Source organism: Dipodomys spectabilis, unplaced genomic scaffold (genome assembly GCF_019054845.1).
Source record: "Dipodomys spectabilis isolate Male_0828 unplaced genomic scaffold, ASM1905484v1 ptg000136l, whole genome shotgun sequence".
Taxonomy (NCBI): Eukaryota; Metazoa; Chordata; class Mammalia; order Rodentia; family Heteromyidae; genus Dipodomys; species Dipodomys spectabilis.
The window spans coordinates 13,182,551-13,208,275 of NW_024870813.1; the positions used below are offsets into that span (position 1 = coordinate 13,182,551).

Here is a 25,725-nt window from a genome sequence, read left to right on the forward strand (position 1 = left end):
GGTGCCACGGGCAGCAGGCTGATTCCAGGTTTTCAGAGTTTGTGTCTGGTAGTAACGAGTCTGGAGAGAGATAGGCTGGAGGATGGAGAGTAAGGATCTGAATACTTTCTCTCTCTCTCTCTCTCTCTCTCTCTCTCTCTCTCTCTCTCTCTCTCTCTCTTTCCTTTCTTTCTTTCTTTTCTTTTTGCAATGCTGGAGACTGAGCCAGAACTTTATGGATGTTGTTCTACCACTAAGCCCTTGATGTTTTGAGAGAGGATCTCACTGTGTTGCCAGGCTGATTTTGAACTCTCAATCCTTCAGCCTTCTGAAGGCTGAGATTACAGGCATGCATGTATTACCATGCTTGGTTGTCAGTCACTTTTAGGGTTCCTCCAGATGGGAGCTTCATTGTCTTTATCATTGTCATTATTCCCATTAGATACTTTTATTTCTGTTTTGCAGGTTGGGAGATAGAAACAGAGAGATGAAGTGATTTGCCTGAAGTTCTCTGGCAGCAAAGAGCAGCAAAGAGTGTGGAGATGGGTAGGGGCACAGCTGTGACTCAAAGCCAGGCTGCCTGCAGTTGTGTGCCCACACCAGCTTGTCCCAAGAGATGGAAGACATGTACTTCTACTTGTTGACAGCACTTGCATGCTGGTTCACACACATGACCTCTCTGGGTCCTCAATAAGCCCTGTGAAACCAGTTCTATTAACCCACTTATCAGATGAGGAAACAGAGGCTCAGCCAGGTGAAGTGACTATTAAGGACACACTGGGATGCAGTGATCTGGGTCTCCTGGCTGCCCCTGACTTGTGCTTTCCTTGGCCACAGGGACCAGGTAAGGAGGCGCGAGGCAGGCCAGTGCAGAGCCCTTTAGGACACAGGTGGACAGACACCTGTGTCCACCCTCAGCTGGGGCCCTCCTTGGGCCAAGGTGGGAGCCCAGGTCCCCAGAGACTCTCTGTTCTGTACTCTGCTGCTCGTTGGCACTCATAACTCTACGGTGGCTTGGCACATGGGACAGGTCAGGCCTCAGGGAGATTTACGGCTCCGATAAAGCCATCTCTGTCCTCACATGAGCAGCCCTTGATATTTGATGATCTGAAAGGCCTTGTCCCAGAGGGGAGGGCCAGGGAGGAGGGAGGAGGGAAGACACTTAAGAAAACAAAGAGGGCTGTGACGCCCAAGGAGAAGGAGGCATGGGAGGGAGTGTACAGCACCCACAGTCGATCATCCTGGTGGCGGATGCCCCTCCTTTGGCCCACACCAGCCTGAAAAGGCACATGAGAAGACAGACCCTTGAGCGGGACTTTTGGAAAGTGTAGGGATCAGAGGGCCCCATTATGAGCTGCTGCACTAGGTAGGCATTGGGTGAAGGCAGCGAGCACCATCAAATGCAGACTGTCCCCTAGAGGAAGCCAAGGTATAAATATAAAGCCCACTGAGGAACTACTAAAGGGCCCAATGTGACGTTCTGTAACTGGATAACATTGTGGCTTGTGGGCCTCTCTGAGCCTCAGTTTCCTCATGGGGGGTAGTGAGACTATCTGCTTCTCACACGCTGTTTGGCAGTTCTGTGAGATAAGGGAAGCCCTGAGCCACATCAGGTAGGCATTGAGGATGGTGGGCCAGGTACTGGGGTAGCACAACTAGGCAGTGTTTGGAGTAGGATGGTGTTCGACTGTGGCGAGGCCAATTAGAAGGGTACGTGAGAGTTGGGAGACAAGAATGCTTTTCAACCCTTATTTCCCAGAGTCCACTTCTTCCTGTACTGAGCATCCATTCAATGTATGCAATCTCAAAACCTTGCATAGCCAGGTACTGGTAGCTCATTCCTGGAATCCTAGCAGCTTAGGAAGCTGAGCTCTGAGGATCCCAGTTCAAAGCCAGCCCAGGAAGAAAAATCCAAGAGATTCTTCTCCCCAATTAACCAGCAAAAAATCAGAAGTGGAGCTATGGCTCAAGTGACAGAACATTAGTCCTAACAGAAAAAGTGAAGTGAATGCTCAAGGCCCTGAGCTCAAGCTCCAGTACAAAAACAAACAAGCACATGGAGGTAGCTTTAGCATTAGAGGGCTCTGAGTGTGAATCTTAGTACCACTAATTATAGCAAGTACATCAACTCTGAGCCTCAGTTTCCCCAAATGCCCAATAGGCATGGCACTAGCACTTGCTCTTTAAGGCTATTGGGAGACAGAGCTGGCACAGAATGCTGCTCTGTGCCTCCCTGACCCCTGCCCACCGGTCTTGTACCTGTTCTTTTCCTCCCAGCAGGCCATGCAGTCCCTCCGGCCCGAGCCTGCAAGTTTCACAGTGAATGACTTTCAGATGTGTAGAAGAGCCCATCACACACACCTTGAGCTGGGTAATTTATGAATCAAATTGTGCTCCGTCAGGGCTCTGTGGCCCAGAAATAGATGTGGTCGGACGAGGTTCAGGGAGCCGGCCTCAGACCCAGTAATCTTCATAGAGCCTGGCCACCAGCTGGCAGGACCAGCCAGGAGCACCTGACCTTGAGGGGCTGAGGGTACTCTGGGACTGCACAGCTGCCCCCCACCCCAGTCTGACTCCTGCTCTGAAGTGTGGAAAGAGGACAGAAGTCCATCTGCAGCTGGAAGGACAACTGGTGACCCTGAGCTAGTTATGTGACTTCTTTGGACATCAAGCTCTCCCTGGTTTCTAAAGAGAGAGGCATTTCTATGATTGGAGCCTTTCGAATGTCTATTTCAGCATAAGATTCTTCTTTTCTTTTTTCTTTTTGTTGGTTGTTGGGCTTGAACTCAGGACCTGGGTGCTATCCCTGAGCTTTTGTGCTCAAGGCTAACACTCTTTCACTTTGAGCCACAATGCCACTTCTAGTTTTCTGGTGGTTAATTGTAGACAAGAGTCTTATGGACTTTTCTACCCAGGCTGGATTTGAACCTCAGATCTTACCCTCCTGAATACTAGGATTACAGGCATGAGCCACCAGCACCCTGCCTCAGCATCAGATTCTATTATTAAAATCTCACAAACCCAGTATGTGAAGGGAGCAAGACCAGTTCTACTGCTTCTGCTCCAAGCCTGTGCATTCTGGAGAAAACCAATGACTTTCTATCTGAGGGGTGAGAGGCAGATTGGGGAGGGACACTGTGGCTTGCCAGAACAAAGACACTATGACAGTGCCATTTTAACGTATCTCGCCAAACACTCGTTTTGGCAAAGGCTAAGTCCAGAAGCTGCTGATCAGAGGTTAAAGGGTCTGTGCTCGTGACTCCTTCCAGTGGGATCTCTGGGCATACAAATGTGTCAAGTATCAGGTGATTGGGAGAGGATAAGTCCTTAGTGCCCGTTGGGTAGACTTTCTTTTGCCCCTGGAGAGTTTAGGAACACAGGTGAGAAGTAACCTTGCTAACAGCACACAGCAAGGTAGAGGGATTCCTGGTTTCAGATGTTGTACCCTCTGCCCAGATTCAATAAGCATCGAAATTTGCCACTTGAATTATTTCAAAATCACTCCTTCCCAGCACTATGTTACAGCATCACAGGAGCAAATTTTAGGCTGTCTCTAACTATGTACAGATTTTCTATAAAGATGTTTCAATGTGACCAGACATACTAATTTCACACCAAACAAAATGAGACCTCCTCTTTTCCCCTATGTTCAGAAGCCTACATCAGCATCAGAGGCTTTCCTCTTCAATCCCCAGAAGCCTCTGAGGTCATTAGAAAAGAACAAAAAGAGAAAGAAGCATCAGAATTCAATATAGCAAAATGTCCCCCCATCACCTGGGTGGTATTTTCCTGAGTGTCTAATGCTCCACTCCAGTGAGCTCTGCCTGTTTTCCTGACTGGATAGGAGGTGGGGTGGGTGGGTGGAGCCAGCTGCAGCCCTGCCCCACAGCTGCAGCCTGAGTCTCGCAAATGCAACCGACAATAAGGAGGCCTTAGGAAAAAGCTTGATGAATGAGCGCAGCCAGGCAGGGAGGGGTGTCCCAAGATGCTCGCTTGGTCCCCTGGCTCTCCCAGCAGGTCCTTCTGCTGAGCCAGCAGGACGCAGCAGGGAAGAGGGACGGCCGTCCTTGCCTTTTTGTCCAGAAATGAAGCTCAGCAACTAAGAGTTTTCTAAAGCTGCTGACCACTCTTTTGAAACAGAAGAGCCCCAGGGCTGAGATCAGGGTCTTCTGCAGGCTCTGGATGTGGGGCTGGGGCCCTTCTTAGTCCCCAGAGCTGACCCAAGGCCATGTTTGAAAGGACAGCAATGCTACAGGAGCACCGCCCCCCCCCCCCCATATACATACCAGGGAGGGCCCCCACTATACTACACTCCAAACTGCAGAATCTCCCTTGGAGTGTGTCTGTGGTGGGTGGGGGAGAGGGCAAACAAACAACCTTGATGGAGATAGTTGGCATCTTTTGGGGTACTTTGCAGACTTCAGACACTCAGTGACCATAGCTAAGAGGAAATCAGTCCTTGGTTTGGAGGAAGTCCCAGGCATGACACTCCCGTATCAGGCAGAGTTAAGCCCAAATAGCTCCCTCAGCCCCAGCCAGAAAGGAGGGCTGGCTCTGATCTCCAGCTGCTTCCCACTAACCTCTATTCAGATGTGCCCATCTTCCACTAACCTCTGCCCAGATGTGCCCACCTCCCACCACACTGAGCTCTAGGCAGCACCTGCTGCTGAAGCTTGGCCCCATAGGTCCTGTCAGAGGATGACTTATAACTTCAATTACCAAGGGTAGATGGCAAAAGGTTGAGGGCGGGGTGGGGTGGAAGCCTGGGGAAGGAGCCAGCCCCGCCTACCACTCTGGGTCCTGGAGGACAGAAGATAGCTAGCTTTCCAGGATGGTACCAGTGCCCACCTGCTGCCCTGCCGCCTGGTACTCTGTGTTGTGGCCAGGCCATCCCTTCCCTCTGGGCTGCCGATGGCCTGGCCCACACTGCTCTTCAAGGGTTGGAGGTGCCAAAGCTCCCAGCCTGGTTCCCTGTTGCCCTCAACAGCTTTGTTCTGGGAGATATATGGGAGATGCACTGGGCCTGGAGGAACCAGTGAAGACCTCATCTCAGGAGAAGGGGGTATTCAAAGCAGCTGGAGGGGGTGGACAAATGAATGCACGGAGCTTGTGGTCACCCCCTCCTGGCCATCTGAGGGGCCTCTCAGCTGCTATCCCCCCCCCCCCTTCTGCTCACTTCAGCCCATTAACCACCAAGCAAATCTTTCTGGAATCTTTTTAAAATCTGTGTATATGCTGGGCACCAGTGGTTCAAAGCCAGCCCAGGCAGGAAAGTCCATAAGACTCTTATCTCCAATTAACCACAAAAGAAAGAAAGAAAGAAAGAAAGAAAGAAAGAAAGAAAGAAAGAAAGAAAGAAAGAAAGAAAGAAAGAAAGAAAGAAAGAAAGAAAGAAAGAAGGAAGGAAGGAAGGAAGGAAGGAAGGAAGGAAAGAAAGAAAGAAAGAAAGAAAGAAAGAAAGAAAGAAAGAAAGAAAGAAAGAAAGAAAGGAAGGAAGGAAGGAAGGAAGGAAGGAAGCAAGGAGGGAGGGAGGGAGGGAGGGAGGGAGGGAGGGAGGGAGGGAGGAAGGAAGGAAGGAAGGAAGGAAGGAAGGAAGGAAGGAAGGAAGGAAGGAAGGAAAGAAGGAAAGAAGGAAGGGAGAAAGGAAGAGAGAAAAGGAAAGAAAAAGCTGGAAGTGGAGCTGTGGTTCAAGTGGTACACTAGCTTTGAGCACAAAAGCTCAGGATAGAGCCTAAGCCCAGAGTTCAAGTCCCACAGTTCAAGGACTGGCACCAAAAACAAAACCCTGAACGGGACAAGGTCCTCCACTATAAAGTCTTCCTGGTGTGGATGGGATAAAAGCCCAACTCCTTTTCCTGAGTCTGCAAGACCTTAAATCACCAGACCCCATATAGCTTTCTGCCCCTCTTCTGGCTCTCAACCTCCTTTTGATTTCCAGTTTCATTGAACTTGCCTATTTTCTGTTTCTAGCTCACTCCTGCCTCAGGGCCTTTGCACATGCTGTTTCTCCTTGCTGGAACTCTTGCCCTCTGTAGTCCTGCATGGTAGTTTCCTTCACTGTCACTCACCATGTTACAGAGGCCATTGGTCTGTTCCAGCTAAGCAGCATCAGCAGTCATTCGCTACCTTCCCACACCCCATTTTATTTTCCATTAAGCAGTTGTCACTATCTAAAATTATCTCAAGTGTTAATTTGTGCGATTATATTTCTGTCATCCTCTTTAAGCTGTAAGTTCATGAAGGCAATGGCCTTGCTTGCGAAGTCACTGGTTATATCCCCAGCAGCCCACCTCAGGTTAACTAAATTTCTTATGTTATAAAGATGGACTATGGGGCTGGGAAGGTGGCTCAGTGGTAGAGCACTTGCCTTGCATGAATGAGGCCCTGGGTTCAATTCCTCAGCACCACATAAGCAAAAAGAAAAAAGCTGGAAGTGGCGCTGTGGCTCAAGTGGTAGAGTGCTAGCCTTGAGCTGAAGAGCTGAGGGACAGCGCCCAGACCCAGAATTCAGGCCCCACAACCGGACCCAAAAAAACCCCCAAAATGATGGACTATGACAACCTCCTCACACACACACACCCCTGAGCACCCATCAAACTAGTGACAGAACTAGCTAGACCAGAAACAATCATCAGGAGGGCTGTGCCTCCTGGAGGCTGTGTTACCCTTGCTAGAGCTTGCTGCATGGGTTTCCACCCCTGTTAAGCTTGTTTACCTCCCCAATGGAAAGCGACCCTGGAGAGCAGGCTCCCTGAATGGTCCCCACAGGGTAACCTGTCCAATGGCAGTTGAGGACAGAGCAGGTGGAAGAGGGTGGACAGGGCAGACAGCAGTGTCAGCCTAGGGAGGAGGTAACTCCTTCACTCTCCTGGAGTCTGTCTGCTCATCTATGACTTGGGGGGGGGGGTGGACTAGATGGTAACTGGTTGGGAGGGAGCTGGGGATGGGCCAAGGGATGAGCCAGGGGCTGGGAAGAGACCCCCTCCCTCATCTGCCTGCTTCTTCCCCCTCTCTCTCCTATCCCAGCTGCCTGGCACTTCCTCATCAATTCTCATCTGGGGGGGGTGGGGCTCCCCGAAATGAACTTGCCAGTGGCTGAGGCCTGGGGTCTAACAAGTCACTCACTTTGCCTGGGAGATGAAAGATGGGCAGGCTGAACTCCGGGGACTGAGGCGATCTCCATAAATCTGCCAGAATGTGCTGGGATTACTTTGTGGGATTAATTATCTGTCCTTCAAACAAAGACCTGACCTCAGCTTCAGAATGTCCCTAACCTGGGAGGGAAGGAGGGAGGGAGGGAAAGGAAAGAGGAGGAGGCGGGGGCTGGGTTGGGGTGAGGTGGGAGGCAGGCCCAGGAAGGCTGTACTAGCTGGCATTGTAAAGCACAGGGCCCTCCCTCCATCCTTCCTCTAGGACCCCACATAGCTGCTTCCTGCTCTGTATATCAAGTTTGCCTGAGTTCTGACACCATCTGAACTTTGGTCCTTTTAGACCCACCCAACAACTAGGCTACCCACCAGCTTTTTGTGCCAACCAAGGGCAACCCTGGCTCTCTCCCCTCCCCTCCCATCTCTTCTCCTTTCTTGTTACCCTCCCACTACCTGAGTCCTGGAGTGGACAGGAAGGTCTGTCCTGATGGACAGAATGGAAACTCAGTGTCTACCACTTCGCCAACCATATGACCTTGAGTAGACAGGGCTCTAATAACTCAGGTTGGCCATCCACAAAATGGGAACCACACAGGCACTGTCTGTATGTGGCAGGGTGTCTGACTAGGTGTCTGGCAGGGTGTCAGGCAGGAGGGCCCCCTGGAAACCACACAAGCCTCAGGATCCCACAGACGTAGGTTTGAATCCTGATGCTGCTACTTCTTGGCCTCTTACCACCCCACACCTGAAGGAGGTTGTTTGAAGTATAAGATAGGACACTCACCCAAGGCCTGCCTGCTGCCCCATGTGAGTCCACTGATCTCCTTATACCTGCATGAGAAGTGAGGTACAGGAGGGCTTTCTGTCCCTACCCAGGCTGGTGGCTTCTCCTGGTGGAGCCTCCCTCCCATGTGTGAAGCTCTCATTTCCCCAGATTCCCCTTTGAGGCTAGAGGGTGTCACAGCGTGGTTCCCCATTAGTTAAGCTGGTAGTGAGTTGCCTGGGCCATGGAGGACAGCTGGCCCTGTGCTCTACCACAGGACCCTGGCTGGGTACAGATTCTTAGATTATTGTTCATTTTTGTTTTATTTGTATTCAGTTTCTCTTTTGTTTTACAGATTCTTAGATTCTTGCCAAGCACTCTTCCTTCTTTCTCTCTTACAGAACTGGTATCACATTATCCCTTTCGATTGCTTTTCTTACTCAACACTAGGTTTTAAATATTTATCTATTTGGTTGTCGGTAGATCTATTTATTAAGACAAACCATATGAAATAGCTGGCATTCAACCACTTGACCTACAACAGTGGTGATTTTATGTGATACAGCCTCATGACATGTGGTTTCTCGTGGATATGAAATAGTCTTCCATGCAGGGATCAGTAAGCTTTTTCTGTAAAAGGCCACAAACTTTGCAGGCCAAGAGGCAAAACCAAGGCCAATACCTTCTTGCTACTTTAATAAGAAGGAAACAAACTTCTAAGAACTTTTAACACATTTGAAATATAATAATATATTATCATACATATTATACATACAACACAGGTATATTAGGTTATGTGATAGTGGCTTTTTGTTTTTGTTTTGCCTATGCTGGGGAAGGACCTATTGCTGAGGTTTTTTGCTCAGGGCTCTACATTTGATCTGCAGTTCCACTTCTAGCTTTTGGTAGTTAACTGGAGATAAGAGTCTCACAGACTTTCCTGTGTGGAAAATCTTTTCCTGGTTTTGAACTTTGATCCTCAGACCTCAGCCTCCTCAGTAGCAAGGATGACAGGTGTGAGCCACTGCCCAGCAGTGGTTCTAATTGTTGCAGAAATCTCCCATCTGTCACCTGCTGATGACCTCTGCCAATGCTGTCTCCACATTCCTATTGCACTGGACATGTTAGCATCCATCATGTGCCCTCCAGCTCTTTGAGCACGAAGAAGTCCTTTTCCCACTACAAGGTCATGAAGATATACCTGCCTTTCCTTTTAAGAGCCCTAAATTTTACCTTTCACATTCAGGTTTTCAATCCATCTGGCGTCCTCCTTGCCCTATGGCTATGGTAGAGATCTGGCTTTATTTTTCTCCAGTTAGTCAGCTAGTTTCTCGCCAACTGCAGCCACTAAACAAGTCATCTTTTCCTTGCTGATTTGTGGTGCCATCTAGACTGTATATCAAAGTTCTCATGTTTATACCCAGGTCTGGTTCTTTGAGCTCTGTTCTGTCTTATTGGTCCACCTGTGTGTCAGTCTTTAAAACTCTCAGATGTACTTGAGGCCCTGCTGCCCTCTTCTGTAGCTGCTGCCCAGGAAATACCATCTTATGCTTGTGGTCACTGTTTATGAGACTGAACTGGTCCATTTTCCCCTTCTAAGAAGTTCAGAATTGGAACACTAAAGAGATTTTGGTTGATAGCCAAAAGGACAATTCAAGAGCAGCCACAGAGGAGACAAGGCTGTGTGGCCATGGGGGACAGGGGAGACCTTTACATGAGACCTGAGAAAGACTCTACGCTGAATAATGCCATCAAAAGCTCCCACCCAGGTCTGAATCTCTGGAGCCATTGAAGGTCACCCTCACAACCAAAGGGACTTTGCAGATGTGAGTTAGCTAAATGATCGCAGAGGGGGAAAATTGTGGAGTATCTGTGAGCTGTAACTGTGATCATAAGTGTTTTTCTGACAGGGAGGGGAAGCAAGTCTCAGTGAACAGAAGAGAGAGCAAGTGTGGGACAGGGAGGGGGCCGTGAGCCACCAGGGCTGAGAGAGCCAGGAGAGATGCTCCCCTGGGCCTCTATGGGAGCAGCACCCTTGCTACACATGGCTCCCACCCCCACCCCACTCCCTACTCTGGTAAGACTCATTTCAGAGTTCTTTGTCCAGAACCGTGGGAAGAAGTTTCTGGTGTGCTAAGCCATGAATCTGTGGTAGTCTGTTAAGGCAGCAACAGGAAATGAATATAGATGGTGTAAGGATGGCTTGCCATTCAAGCTTGGTGTTGTGTTCCTGGTCACAGGAGGTCTGACCAGGACAGTCTGTTCTGGGTTACTGTAGAACCCTGGTGCTTCCCAGGAAGCACCTGGCTGAGCTCCCAGAGGCTCTCTGGTCCTTCTAGCCCCAGATGCTTGGAATGGAATAATCCTCACTCAAGACCCTTCGGATCACTTCCATTCTTGTCATCTGCAGGCCAGATGGTCTGTCCCTCACCCTTAGTATTTCCTCTAAGCCCTTGCCCATGCCAGCAGTCTCTTGCCTGGGCGGCTTTCTTTACTGCCCAAACAGCCTGTCCTTCAGACCCAGACTTGAGCCCGTAACACTCCCTCATGGAGGCCAGTACTTGTCACACTCATCACAGATGGGCCAGGAACACTACAGGGCTCCATCCAGGAGCCCCTCAAAGCCCCATGAATATGAGAAGAGGCCAAGCACAGAGACTAGCTCCCCAAGACTTCAGTAAACAATGCGGAATCACTCACAGGCAACTCTCCTGTCCCTACAGAGTTCCAAAAGGGATGGGAAGCACCTCAAGGCCTCATTTGCAAAGTGCTTTTAAAAGTATCCACAAAATTGCTTGTGCTGACATTTAAGAATCACACCATCATTATATGGGAAAGCTGGTGACCAGCCCCTTTAAAATAGCTCATGGTTGGGGCTGGGAAGGTGGCTCTTGCCTTGCATGCATAAGGCCCTGGGTTGGATTCCTCAACACTACATAAGCAGAAAAAGCAGATGTGGCACTGTGGCTCAAGTGGTAGAATGCTAGCCTGGAGCTGAAGAGTTGAGGGACAGCACCCAGGCCCACAGTTCAGGCTCCACAACTGACAACAACAATCGATGGTCCACTGGATACAGTGAAGCATCCTTTAGCCAGAGATGATGGGTTTGATCAAAGATACATCATGGCTCTGGTCCTGCTGACCCATGTGGCTGGCATCTTGGGAAGCAGGAGAGGTGAGATGGACTGGGGAGCTGTACAATGGAGGGGGCCCATCTCCTCCACACCCCCTCCCCACCAAGCAGAGTTTTCTGGGGGCTGGGAGCCCCCAGAAGGAGCCCAATCCAGTGGCATGCAGATGTTGAGCGATAAATTTGTTCTTTAGGGCAATGTTTGTTCGCTTCAATCAATGTCTGGAAATATCTGCACGGGAATCTCAGTTTCCAGACATTGGTCAAATATTTGAATGGGAGCAGCCAGTTAATGGACTCAGGCAGAGCACTTGACAGCGAGGCAGATAGAGAGGGACTTGGGCCAGGGCTATGAACAGGGTCCTAGAGCCAGCTTATTCTGTTCAATGCCCATTTCTGCCACTCACAAAATCTGTGACCTTGGGTACTGGGACCTCAGTGTTCTCATCTATAAAATGGGGGTAACACCAACAACATTGCCTTATGGGATACTGGGAGGAAAGAATAAAAGGTTTACACAGGCAAAGTGATTAATTTGTTCTTTTTTTTTTTTTTGGATCCAGTTGTGGGGCCTGAACTCTGGGCCTGGGCGCTGTCTCTCAGCTCTTCAGCTCAAGGCTAGTGCTCTACCACATGAGCCACAGTGCTACTTCCGGCTTTTTTCTTTTTGCTTATGTGGTGCTGAGGAATCGAACCCAGGGCCTCATGCATGCAAGGCAAGCGCTCTACCACTGAGCCACCTTCCCAGCCCCTAATTTGTTCTTATGCATGCAAGAAACTAGCTGTTACTGCTCCACTGTCATCATTGCTTCATTTGCATGCAAAGTTCTCCTAGTGTGAGTCCTGATCCACAGGGGGGTGTTGGGGCTGAAGGAAGGCCCCCTGAATGTGTGTCCTTAGCACCCCCTGGCACTGGTATGCCCCACTTCCTTCTTCTTGGCTGTTCCTCAAATTCTGAGGACTGCCTTTCCTGACCTTCAGGATTGCTTTTGCAGGCTTGCATGATCGACTGCACTGGTGCACTGGTCTTTCCTGGGGTCTGCACTGAGTGTATGTGGTGGGTGGGTGGGCTACCACTAAGCTGACATTGTGGCTAAAGGGGAAGATTTCTTTTCCTTTCCTTGAACTTTTCTCCCTCCTTCCCTGTCTCCTTTCTTCCCTCCTTCCATTTTCTCTTCCTAACTGCTTTAAAGTATTGCTTGGTGGGAAAGATGGGGTTCTGGTAACCCTTCAGAGCACTGCAAGCTGTTCACATGGGGTAGCACAGTCACAGGAGCCTAGATCTCAAGGGCAGGGTGGGGGAAGAGCAGCCCACCACCCACCACAGAGGCTCCAGAGAGACAGGCAGTCCCTGTGGCTGAGGTATGACAGCATGGTGGTGAGTCACCCCTCTCTAGGTTTGGTGCAGAGGACAGGGGTACCTGCCATGCGCAGGGGCAGAACACCTGGCAGTGCAGTCAGAGATCTCACGGGAGCTCCTATTCCAACAGGCGCTGCTGGCAGGTTACACAGGCAGGGAGGGGCCAGAGTCAATGAGGCCTGAATTTTGAGGATGCTGAGGAAGTCAAGGTATTGTTTCTAATCTGGCCATTAGCCAGACTCAAATGACCAGAAATAACAGGTCACATTTCTTGAGTGTTTACTATGTGTCAGGCACACACTATGTGTGCTTTGAGAGCTTTCCCTGAGTTGTTATTATTTATTTATTGGTGCCAGTGCTGGAGCTTGGGTCCTGCCTGTCCTTTGGCTTTTCTTGCACAAAGCTGGTGCTCTATCACTTGAACCACACCTCTAACTTCTGGCTTTTTGGCTGATAATTGAAGATAAGAGGCCCACAGAGATTCCTGCCTGGGTTGGCATTGACTCTCAGATCTCAGCTTCTTGAGTAGCTAGGATTACAGGTATGAGCAATCATGCTAATTCATTTAACTCTAGCAACATTATTAACATTCCCATTTTACAGATAAGGAAACTGAGGCACAGACCCTGGATTGACCTGCTCAAGGTCATGGGGTCTGAAGCCTAGGCTGGCAGTATATGGGAAAGGTCTGAGGCTCTCTCTCTGGGGTGCCTGTCCCCCAGCAGGCACATAATAAATGCTGGTGACATGAATGCACTGGCAGGCACGGAGGGGCAGATGTCAACGCTTCTCATCCCCAGGGAAGCCATGAATCAGAGCCGTGTGGTGTGGGAGGTGGTGGATGGGCTGAGTGACTACAACTCCATCTGGTGGCTTACCCTCTCTGCAGGGCACCCCAGGAGTCCCTGCCTGCCACCCCTACCCATCCTCTCCTCCTCCAGCTAAGCCCAACCCAGAGAGAGAAAGAGAGAGAGAGAGAGAGAGAGAGCACAGCAATGTGGGCTGTGGGTGACTTCAGGCTTAATATCTTTGTAACCATATTGCAAAAGGGCATGACTAAGACGGAGCCTTACGCTTAATCTTTCTCTTTTATTGCTTTTTCTCTTGTATGATTTAACCTTGCACTAGGTATCAAGCTAGATAAATAAAAACTTTTATTTCAGATTAGCCCCAGCTGGGGGCTGCCTCGAAAGCTAAGCAATCATCTGAGGCATCCCATGAAAAGGGAGCTAAGAGCTCAGCCCCCTAGTGAGGTTGGTCTCAAATTCAAAGCCCCCCCCCCACACTCCTGGAAGGATATTGGAGACCTTTACTGAGGTGTGAGCCACCTGTGTGCCTCCTACTGTGCCCACAGCCTGGGGAGATGGAGGCAGGCTGCTGGAGTTCAGCCTTCCTGACTCCCTTCCTAAATCCCCCTCACCCATACCTGCTCTCACCCTAACCCTCAGGGAATACTGCCTTTACTGATACCTTTATCTTCTTTACTACAGTGGGAGCTCCACATAGCTTCAGTGTGGCTTTTGCTTTGCAGGTAGTCTTCAGGGCTGAGCATGGAGCCTGGCACATGGTAACCAATCAATTAATATATTCTGGTTCACTAATGAATGATCAAATGGATGAATCTTCATATTTCAGTCCCTCACATAGACTCTCGGGCTCACCCGATCAGGCTTAAGAAGAAAGAAGCAGGAAGATCTCGGGTTGAGTCATGGAGCATGGCACATGTGCCTGAGTAAGTTTCAAGCATTGTGCAATTTAGTATCCTACTCTATAAGAGGGCTTTCACCAGCCACCTTCTGGGCTGGTGGTGAGGGTAAAAGGTGAGGTCTGTAGTGCAGGGCACACTCTCACACACATTTAGAAAGAGATAGACAAGACTGTTCAAGGTGGCAACCATCAAGCCTTACATTCATCAACAGGGAAACATTAACTGCTTTTTTGGCATGCTGGAGTGATGATTAAAAATAAGAAAGTGATACTGATACCTAGAGCAAATAAAATGGGTAGATCCCAGAAACTGTGAGGAAAACACATGTCTCAGGAGACTTTGTATAATATCATACTTTAGAGAACAGTGTTCAGAGAAAACTAGGTCTAAGCAATTTGTGTGCATTCATGTGACAAGATAGCTTCCTAACACAATAATGACCGCATGGGGATTCAAAGGTGTGGGTGTGGTCTCCTGGGGTGGGAGTGTAATGGAGGGGGCCACATAGGTGGACAGAGGTGCTGGTTAGGGCTTCAGCTATCAGAGGGTTGGTGTGTGTGTGTGTGTAGGGGGGGGATGGTTCTTGTGTATGCATGGCATTATTAAAGTTAAGAAGGAAATAAAAGAGAGCCCCTTATGGACCAATGTCAATTGTAAGCCAAGAATTACACTTAAATCAAGACCCAAGGTATGCAAAGTCAAGAAAGAACACCAAGTACATGGTGGCTAATTTTATAATCCTCTAAAGACCTCAAAGCTCTTGGAAGTCATCACAAAGTATTATACTAGAGAAAAGAGCCAAAGAAGAAGAAAACTAAAGGCAATGCCCATTGGTATGAAGAAACCAGATTAGAATGTCTCCCACCCTTAGCACCATCAACCATGAACTTGGACCCCCAACCCCACGGCCAAGTCCACCTCAACCATGACTGCATCGTTATTCTGCCTGAGCAAGAAGCATTTTTGCCCATGTGTGTATGTGTAGACAAGATGCAGAAAGGGAGAATCTCAGAATGTGTTGCCTACAGCTGTCCTTTTTTGTAGTGCTTTCTGATCCTAGAAAGAGCATAAATTTTTCCCATGAGCCCATGTGCTCACCTTCTCAGCCACCTCCAAAACTCATTTCTTTTGCCTACAGTCCCCTCACTTCTCGCTGATCTGTCCTCAACATCTCCCTGGTTAGTCCACCAGTGCCCAGTCAGAGGGTAATCCTTAAGTTTGCGGGCCTCCAGGCACCCACCAGACCACCCCCAGCCAGCAGCCACATCCCAACTTCCAAAGCAACCCTGCTTCTCCCAGCTTTTCATTCCTCAGAGGAAGGAAAACACACAACCACAAGGTCTATGGTTTGCGTGGTACAACTGGCTCCTGCCATGGCTGACCCTGCCAGGCCACAGCCAGGGGCTTATAGTCTGACTGTCCCTAATTTCCTCCTTCCCAGTCTTCCCATCCAAGTGCTCAATGTATTTTCAAAGAATTCCTTCTCTTGGAGGCATTGAGATAAAACATAGAGATGAGCAAGTTGGGGCTGGGTCCTGCACTCCTGAACCTGCGTCACTCTGGTACTTCCCATCTATTTTTTATTCCCCACCAGTGTTTCTCCATCTTCTTTTCATTATTGACCTCTCCCAAATCTATTTGGACCTTTGTTTCCCATTACTTCTTCATCCATGAAATTTCAGTATTGCAGATACAATGTGTATCTCTATGTGTATCTGGTGGGCTACATATATATAAAAGAGTGCACATACATAGAAATATTGAAATAAATACAAACAGTTTACATCAAATAGTGATCTAGTTTTCACTCTGCCAAGCACAAGATTCCCCTTCCCTTTGGGGGCCCATTCAGACTGCAGCCCTAGTATCACCTGACTCTCCTTCCCCCTCCCCTTGGAGCCTCTTAATTCATAGGTTTGCATTTCTGATGAACTTCCAGGCAATACTGCTGGTTCTCAGACCACATGTTGAGACCCATGGTTGTCATGGAAAGTGGATGTGTTCTGGAGCCTGAGAGACCAGGGTTCAAATCCTTGCCCTGCCACTGAGCAGCTGTGACCCTTGGCTAATGGAGAGAAGCTCTCTGAGCCTTGCTTTCTTTGTCTACAAATGGAGTAGTGTTTTCTGCCTCTCAGATGGTTACAGGATAGCTTGGGTACAGCTTGGGATACCTTCACCTCATTGGGTAGGGGGAGGGCAGAGGCAGCAGATGGAGAAAGAGATATGGTTGGTCTCTTCATCCTAGGGAGAGAACTATGGAGCAGTCTGGGCTGAGGAGGAGACTGTCTTCTGATAGTAAGAGCTCTATTATGGGCTCCAAATCCACACACTCCACAGGGCCTGGCACTCTGACACTGGAGAGAAAGGACTCTCAGAACTTACCAGTCTGGAGGAGTGTGAAATGGATGTGCTGTCATGGAATAGAGGATTCGGACAGCCTCAGACTCCAACCATTGGAAGATGGGTGCACTCCAGGTCACTGGACCCCCATTTATACTGTATGTATCTATGTCTGGTTTATTTCACTTAATTCATTATCCTCTAAATTCACCTATATTGTCACAAATGACAAGCTTGCATTTTTTTGTCTTTGTGCTGGTATGAGAGCTTGAACTTAAGGTCTGTTAGCTTTTTTTGCTTAAGGCTGGTGCTCTACCACTTGAGCCACGCCTCGACTTCTGGCTTTTTGCTGGTTAATTGGAGATAAGTGTCTCACAGACTTTCCTGTACAGGTGGCTTTGGACTGTGATCTTCAGATCTCAGCCTCCTTAGTATCTAGGATTACAGGGGTCAGACAGTGGCATTTGACTTAAGGCTGCATTCTTTTGAGAGATTGAGTGATATTTCTGTGTTTATGTCTATGACACATGGCCACAAGAATATGTCTTATAACACAGATTGTTAGGCTATTTTGTCACTGTTGGGACAAATGGAATGTTCTTACACAGAGAAGGACAGCTTCCATGTCACAGGCAGTAGTGGCCCCCTGGAACGTTTTCTGTCATTACTCAGTATGTGACTGTCACCATATTTTGCTTGTCACTGTGTCTGCCTACGAGGACCAGTGCTGCAATGAACCCAAGGCATTTACCTCTGTTTTCACAATGCTGTGAGAGACCCTGGTGAAAATATGGGAACATGAGAGTAAAAGATTTCCCAGGAGTCACTGCTTCTAAGGAGAAAGTCATGTTTGAGAGTGCAATGAAGCATGTCTCTATCCACGAGGTCTCTAATGGTGAGCCTCAGGATCAAGGGAAAGGCTAGGGTGTGGTTCAGTGGTAGTGAAGATGACTAGCATGTTCTAGGTCTGCCACCACCATCAAAAAGAAAACAAGCTAGCAAAAAAGTCATCAAGTCCAGAACTCTTCTCTCTCTCTCATACCACCTGACCCATTGGTCACTGTGCCCAGCAGCCTTCTGCCTCCTGATGCTCTGCCTCACTCCTTTGCATTACAGTCAATGGAGGCTTCCATCACTGTCTCTGTGGGATGCTACTACATCCCCGCTTTGGGCCTGCTATCCCCCACAAACCACTGGCTCCATTCTGGTCCTTAATTTGAGCTCTCCTCAAGCATACACCCAGATATATCTCTGCCCTGTTGAGCTCTCAGGTTTAGCTACTCAATGCCTCTCCCCAAGGAAGCACTTCCCATGTTGCATGCACAGATGATACTTCCCCTTCTGGGACCTCATCTCTCCACCATGCCCCATGCTTTGTGCCCATCCACACTGAATCACTGCCTGTGATGAATATGTTGCCCCCACCCCCTTAGATCTTGGTGCGCACATGGGCCTCACTGGCCTGTGCTTGCCCATCATGCTTCTTACTAAGGTACATCATCAGTGCCCAGCTTCAACAGATCTGACCTTGGCAAGGTCCCCCTCCCCACATTGCTGGGCCAGTCAGTGCCAGCCCGTGGATTCCTTCTCACATACTACTGTGGATATTTTCAAACACAAGTGAGGGAAAGTAGAGATAATAGTTGAAGGGACCCCTCAGGAGTTGTCAGTCATGTCAACATCTGCCCAAGAGGCTTCTAAACATGCATTTCAGGCCAAGAACAGCCCAGCCTCCTCCCTCTACTGCTGACACCACTCACCGCATTAGTTATCTCTTCTCAGCATTCTGGTGCATTTAGGGGTCTACCTCTCCAACCAAACTGAAGGTTCCTGAGACAGAGATGGTGCCTAGTCCCCACCACCTCAGGACCTCAGTGTACTGTTACTGGTCCAGAGAAGCCCTTCACCTGCTGTGATGGACAGGAAGAGCTTGCTCTAGAACTTGGACTCTTCTGATTGCTCACTTGGCTTGCTTGATCCTCACAGCACCCCCACTGCGCTAGATGACAGTAGCAGTCATCTCCATCTTACAGATGAGCTAATAGCTAGCCAGTGGTGGAAGTTGAGACCAGGAGCTTCAGGATAGAACAGGGTGCCCATAAACAGAACCAACACATATGCCATTGAAAACCTTTGTAGTGGCCACAAAAAGTAAAGCTGTAAAGAAAACTGGAAACAATATCACCATTGCTGTATGTCATCAGTATAAAATGTCTTTTTTTTTGGTGGTGTACAGATTTGAACTAAGAGCCTTTCTTATGCCAAGCACCTGCCCTGTCACTGAGCTATACCCCAGTCCTCAATGAAACATTACTAATGATACAGCTTACAATTCTCATTGTATTGTATGCCTTCAAAATTCTGGAGGTGATAGTAACAGCACCTGTCATTCAGGGTAAGCACATGTCAAGTCATCAGGAGCCATGGGGGTGGCAGCCATACAGGCCAGAACAACTGAAGGCCACCACCATGGATAGAGGCCTGGAGCTTGTACTCAACACTCAGACAGTTGAGGAGGAAATGAACCAAGAGTACCAAGTACCCCTGGGTCCTCATTTTTCCTTAACAACCACTAATCTTTTGTTTGATGTCCTTTTTGAGCCTCAGCAAGCAGCATCTGGCCCACATGGTGATTCTGAAGCCCACTCTAAAGATGAGGCTCATGGTGGTTAAAGACATCAAACATCTTACTTAGACACATTGTTAGCAGTAGCAAAGAGGGACCTCAAATTCACAACTTTGGACTCCAGCTCCAATGCTCCATATGGGGTACACAGCTGCCCATTGAAACAGGACTTTCTGTCCGCTCACACTGCAGCTGGACCAGTGATGGGACAGGAGCTGCTGGGTCTTGAAAGCAGCAATGCCCCTTGGTGTGAGGCAGGACCAGCCCAGTCTGAGCAAGTGGATGGGGGCCATGCCAAGTCCTCTATGGAAAAGAACCTTGTCATTCTCCAGTCTCAGCTTGGCCACGAGGGGCTGAGAACAAATTGATGGCAATGGAGCCATAACTTACTGCTGAAGGCCTCTTTGTTCTTGGCAAAACAGAGAAGCCATTAGTAATGGGAAAGCACTGGTGCACAGATATAAATCCCCACGCTGCAGAGCTGATAAACATCCTGGAGGGGACTGGGCTTCGGGGAGCTGGGCAGGGTAATCTCAGGCCATGGATCACTGGTGGGCTCAGGCAGTGTTCACCTGCATGGGGCAGGCGCGCCTCGCCCACATGTAGGTGGAGCCACTACCAACCCAGGCTGCTGAGTTGCGAGAGACTTAGGTCACCACATCAGTGACCCTCGAGACCCTCACTTGTCCTCAGCCCCAAACACCCAAGTCCCCAGTCTTTTCTTTCAATAGAAAATGAGTCCTAAGCCCTGGGACTGGGGTAGCCTCCCAATGAACACAGAGTTGTTGCTTGTAGCAGTTAGCTGTGAAGATGCCCTTGTGCCTGCTTCAAGCGACCAGTTCAGACAGGAATAGGGTCAGTCCAGCTGGGCAGGGAAGAAACAGAATGGCCTATCCCAAGCTGCTCACTGTCTGAAAAACATTACAATCAAGGGTGCAGTCCAAGGATGTGATCAGTATACCAGACATTAGCCACAGGTGCTGAGCTCCGACCCCCACCCCACTTCCTGTATCCACAGCAGACCTACCAATTGAATTCCACACTCATTCATCCCATTGAACCTTCCTGGCTTCATGATCCTCTTCAGCTAGCCATGACCAATCTATCAAGTTGGAGTTTGAGAGGGAAACCCATTTGTCATCTTTCTTAAAAGCCCTCAAGGCACATCTGTACTGGCAGTGGGACTCCTATAGAGCAATAAAAAGTGTTCCAGCCTTCTAGAAATTTCTGCCTCCTGCCCTAGCTTTTGTACATTTCTTCTCCATGGTTTCACATGCTGGGTCTCTTTTTCTTTTCTTTCTTTTTTTCTTTTGTTAGCACTTGGGAACCAAGTCCCCAACTCTAAGTTCCAGAACAAAGCCCAGACACCAAAGGCTTGCCAGTCCAGCCCTCCAGCCCCCTGTACCAAGGCTGGGATGGAATAAAGGAGACTGGTTGGAGACCAGAGAGAGTTGAAGGGTCTAGGCTTGGCAGCCTGGCACCCAGCATAAACCTGGAATGGCTAGTGTCCTAGAAGAAAGGATTCTGGCATCACCAAGGAAGTTTCAGCTCCCTCCCCCGATCTAAGCCATCTCTGAGGTAGTGATGGCAGACGAAGCCCCTTCTGCACCTAGGCCAGGGTCCACTGCATGCTAGCCCTGATCCCAGCCCCCACGGCCATTGCCTATAGTGCTCTCAGAAGCTCCTAGGTTCCCAGCACAAACTCCTGTCCCTGGGAGACACTCGGCTTCCTGATTTGCAGAAGCTATAAAAGGACTCAGCACCAGGACCCGCCCCCTAACACCTACAGAAGCCCTCAGTCCTCCGAGGGACCCTCTCTTCCAAAAGAATGGCATCTTTCCAGGGATTCTTGGTTAAGCTGGAGCTGGAAAGTTTTCCATCCCAGAGTACACTCATTTGCTCCAGAGCTACACTTAGGGTTTACTGTACTCTATCATGCGGTGGGACACAGGATGAGGAAAAAGTGGGGTGGGTACAGATGCCTAAGCCTGCGCTTCTGCTATCTACCACCTGGCCCCGGTTGTATCTGAACTGGGTCTTGGGGTACTGTGGTCTAAGAAGAAACTGACAGTCATGTAAACAGCCACAGATCACAGGGGGCCTATGACACCAAGTGTCCTCTGATCCCCTTGGTGTTAATAGCATGTTCCCTCCCATAGCTACCCTCTAGCTTTCCCCAGAATGATTAGCCAGCAGTAACAAGAGGTAGCACTTATCAAGTAGGTTTTACACATAAACTAAACTCTTTACATACATTATGTCATCTGACTCTTAAATCACCCGAGGTAAGAACTCACTGTTCTCATTTTAGGGCAAACTGAGGCACAGAGACCTAGCCAGGACAATCTGGCTCTGGGCAGTCCCTCCCCTACCTTTCTTGATTTCTACACCTTGTTGTCTTTTGAGCTCTTAGAAAATGCTCCAACCATGTCTTTCCTATTCCAGGGTGGGTAATGCCAGTGGTGGGGCACTGGGTACACACTGGGTGGTACCTGACCTCCTTGCCAACCATCTAGTATTCCTAATGTATCAAGCAGAGGCCTTATGCAGGGTGTGGATGAGGCAGGGGGCATAGCTGTAGTGTGTATATGAATGTCTCTTCCTGGCAGCCACACTGAGCTGCCATTTGTCAATTTTTTTTTGGTTGGTTGAAGGGCTTGAACTCATGGCCTGGATAGCCCTGAGGTCTTTTGCTCAAGGCTAGCACTCTACCACTTTGAGTTACAGCTCCACTTACTGTTTTCTGGTAGGTGGAGATAAGAGTCTCATAGACTTTCCTGCCCAGGCTAGCTTCTAACCACAATCCTCAGGTCTCAGCCTCCTAAGTAGCTAGGATTATAGGCATGAGCCACCAGTTCCCAGTCCCTTTTTGCCAATATTTGGGTGACATAGGTTGGGTATCCCCTAACCCAGAGCTATCTCTGCAGCCAGTCACTATTTTGTTCCTCCAGGGACTTGAGTAAGGAGGAACTGAGGGCTGCCCCCTGCAGCACTCCAGATGAGACATTAGTTCCTGATGCTGGGAAATATGGGAAGAGTCTGAAACCAGCTCAAGTGACAGATCTTTTTGTTCTAAAATGATGGCAAAATTACCAGCTTTTCATCAAGTAAGAGCAGAAAGCCCAGAGCATGGAAGGAGGTTGCATGGGGGGTCACCCATGTCAGATCAGTGCCCCAAGTGTCAAATGCTCAGACCTTAGACATCTCTGCCCCCTCGCTGTGCCTGGAACAGTCACACACTGTGGTGGCTACTGCTGGCTTTCCAAGCACCCATCTTCTTAGCCACTTCTTTGCCACTTAGTCTCCTTCCAGGCATGTTGGTGTACAACATGCCACTGAGGCAGATCCCATACGTGGTTCCTTGTGTACACAGACTCTTTATAGGCTCTTAGAGCCCGAGACCCCAACAGTGCTCTGGGGTGGGCAGGCAGGGGAGAGCAAAGCCTTCTCCTTACCTGAAATGATGGTGTAGCCAATCCCCCTGGGCCGGCCTTTATCCTGATCAACAGCAGTGATCACTCGTACCGTTGTGCCCTGAGTGGAGAAATCAGGGATTGAGGTCAGTTGTCTGGCCCCAGGTTGCTGTCTTTCTTCATAGCTGTCCTGTCCCCTCCCCTGTAGGTTCCCTTCCCATCCTGAAGCAGGGACTCCCCAAGACCCTGGGACAGACACCCCAGGGGCGTGTGTGTGTGTGTGTGTGTGTGTGTGTGTGTGTGTGTGTGTGTGTGTGTGTGTGTTGTGTGTGTGTGTATGTCTCAACCTTGCTAATGCCATCGCCACCCATGCCCTTCCCCCATAGGCTTCTTTCCCATGAGCCGTCTACAGGAAAGCCAGCACAGAAGCAAGAGGTTTGGCCTCTGTCAGAGCCACCCAACAGATTGATTGCTGTGTGGCTTCAGGAAGAATGCTGAACCTCTCTGGCCTCAATTTGACCCACCTTTATTATGATTAAGAGCGGACGTTGTTTTCAGCAGGATACAAATAGATGAAAACATGATGGGTTAATTATTCTGTGGGTAAGTCTGAAAGCAAGCATCTGTAGGGATAACCCCAGAGGCACTGGGGCCCTACACACCTCATTCCACACAGCTACTGGTGCTGTGCTTGCCAATGTCTGCCAATGTGGGTTTCTCCTTTTCCTGCACTCCTGACAGAGAAGAAGGGGTGGAGGGTAGGAGCTGGGCTGACCAGGATGAGGAGCTGGGGGGCTGCACTCCCAGGATTGAGGAGTCAAGGACTCTGGCACACACAGCTGCTGTGCACATTCAGAGTGCTCAGATGGGAAAATGTACAAAAAAGTGCAGATGTCTACTGGCAAAGGAGGAACTGGTAAAGGAGTATAGAGATGGGGGCATGTAGGGTGGGTTGTATGGAATGAGTAGGAGTTTGCTGGGGAGAGAGAAGGAAAAAGAAGTTCCTCCACAGAGAAGGCATTGCACAGGCAAGGGCTTGACAGCATAAGCTGGACTAGGAAGAAGAAGAACTCATTCAAGTATCAATTGCTGGAGTGGCTAATTGATTGAAGAGAATGGACATTGTCATCAGCTCTATTCCCTGAGTCACCCTTTGCCCAGGTTCACCTCCACCTTGCTGCTGTCAGCTGCCCCTGTCTACCCTGTGGCCAGGCAGCAGTTTCTCTGGGGTGATAGACAGCAGACAGGCCCTGACTCTATACCCTGGGGAATGGGAATAGCTATCCTGCCACTTGCATATTTAATGAATAGCTCCTGTGGCCTTGAGAACCTCTCATCTGGGCACAATTTGTCAGCCTCCCTGCCTCCTCTCATCCAAGCGCTTCCTCCTCCCCTCCCCCAGTTTAATCACTCTCCCTGCAGAGGAGTCTGCTCCTTGACATTCAGGTCATAGCCCTCCTCCCGCTCCTCCTGGGGAATCAGCTGGAATCCTACAGGATCTGCCCTCTTGCCCCTCTGCTGCCCTTCCATATCGTCTGGCCAGGGGTGCAGAGCTAGAATTGCCCCATGCTGAGGAAAAGTGGAAATGTCTGCTGGACACAGCACAGAGTGGAGGCCTTGCAGCCAGCAGGTCTAGCCCCTTCTTTCCTCCTTCCCTGGGGTAGGACTTCCACCTGCATCCTCTGGGGGAAAACAGCCCTCATTAAGCCATAGAAAGATATCATAAATCTAGTAGGTCCTAGAGTGGACCCAGAGGCACCAGCAGGGCAGAGAGATGGGACTGCCTTGGGCTTGCCTGCCCTCCTGCCCTGTGCTCCAACAGACTGTTCTCAGACTCGCTCATCCCACTGTCACCACTGCCCCAGGACATGGTTCCATTTTGTAGAGAAGGTCACAAAGTCCACTAGTTAAGTAGGTTTCAAGGTCCTGCAGCAAGGCCTGAGGGTGAGGCCAGGCTTCGCACTGTGCACTTTGGCTCCAAGGTCTTCCTGCCCATCAGGCAGCAGGCCTCTGTTAGAGGACTTGCTAGAACATAGAGAATGACATTTATGAACAGCACTGCTCCATGCCAGGCACGATTCTAAGTCCTTCCTGGCATTCAAGTCCTGTTGAACTGGGAGAGGGCTGTGAGACAGAACTACAGTAGGCTGTAGCAGCCATGTGGTAGAGACCCTCTGCCTGCTCTCCAGGGTTCTGTCACTTGGAGCCAGAACTTCCTTCACAGAGCCTGCCCCAGGGTCCTGGAAACAGAACATTAGGCTCCAAGGGTTACTAATGTCCTTATTTGAAAAGACCTGTCCATCTTGGGCTTATTCTTCAGAGGAGGGGCCTGAGTCTGTCCCCAGCAGGAGATCCTGAGGGCAAACAACTGTGGCCCAAGACTCTAGGCATCATGATGCGGGACACAGAGACAGATCCATCTGGGGCCCTGCCAGGGCCAGGGTACCATATGTGTCCTGCATGTGGATCCCAGGGCTGCCCCTGGAGCACTGAGGTAGAAACAAGTCTGCCAAGTTAATAAGGTCCAGAGCCCAGTGGAACTCCTGTGCAGTCACTAAACAAGGGGTCACTGCATGCCTGTGTCCATTCCAGGGCAGGCCAGGCAGGGCGGGGCCTTGGACAGTGAGCCTTAGGGCACAGAGTGAGGCAGTAAGTCCAGGCCTTTGAGAACTTGATGGGCCCTCACCTTCAGAGGCCTAGGGCATCTCTCCAACAGGCAGTCTTGCCTGAGTGGCCAGAGTCTTCCTGCCAGGAGGGCAGGCAGCCCACATCCCAGCAGGAGTGGCACCCGAGATTCTGCTGTGCCAGACTCCTGACAAGGTTTGGGGTTTCATCTCTTTTTGGGTAAATAAATCCACTTTTAATAAAACCCTGAGCTTTTAATACAAGTGCAGACACAAAGACTGGAAATGTTATGAGAAGGAATTAGCAGGGAGGCATGGGGGCTCCCGGGAGCCCACGGCTCTTGTTTCCCAGTCTCAGTGATTATATTTTCAATATATTGCAACTTATTTCCAAAGATGAAGGAATGAGAGAGTGCAGCCTTGCCTGACCCAGAGCCAGGCCTCTATGGGGGAAGGGTACACCTAGTAGCTCCTCAGGGAGAGAAGCTAGTGGGGCTTGGCCAGGAGGGAGGGGTGGGGAGGTAGCACAGTGGGGAGACAGGCCCAACTTGAGAAGGGCCTTCTTCCCTCATAGGAACCATGGGGTGGGGGGAAGAAGAGGCCTCCAAGAATATAAGGCTTTCCCCAGACAGGT

General features: G+C 49.7%; 1 protein-coding gene across 4 annotated transcripts in view; it reads right to left on the bottom strand.

Moving 5' to 3' along the window:
• The window catches only part of Cdh23 (cadherin related 23), a 322,925-nt gene that overhangs the window by 184,860 nt on the left and 112,340 nt on the right, over nt 1-25,725 (bottom strand). For 3 of the 4 annotated variants that reach the window (XM_042690128.1, XM_042690124.1, XM_042690126.1), the window contains exon 8: nt 22,510-22,588. In XM_042690128.1, coding sequence (XP_042546062.1) covers nt 22,510-22,588 — 79 coding nt within the window. Of the gene's footprint in view, nt 1-22,509; nt 22,623-25,725 lie in introns of all 4 variants that reach the window. The other variant, XM_042690127.1, reaches the window with a different exon arrangement.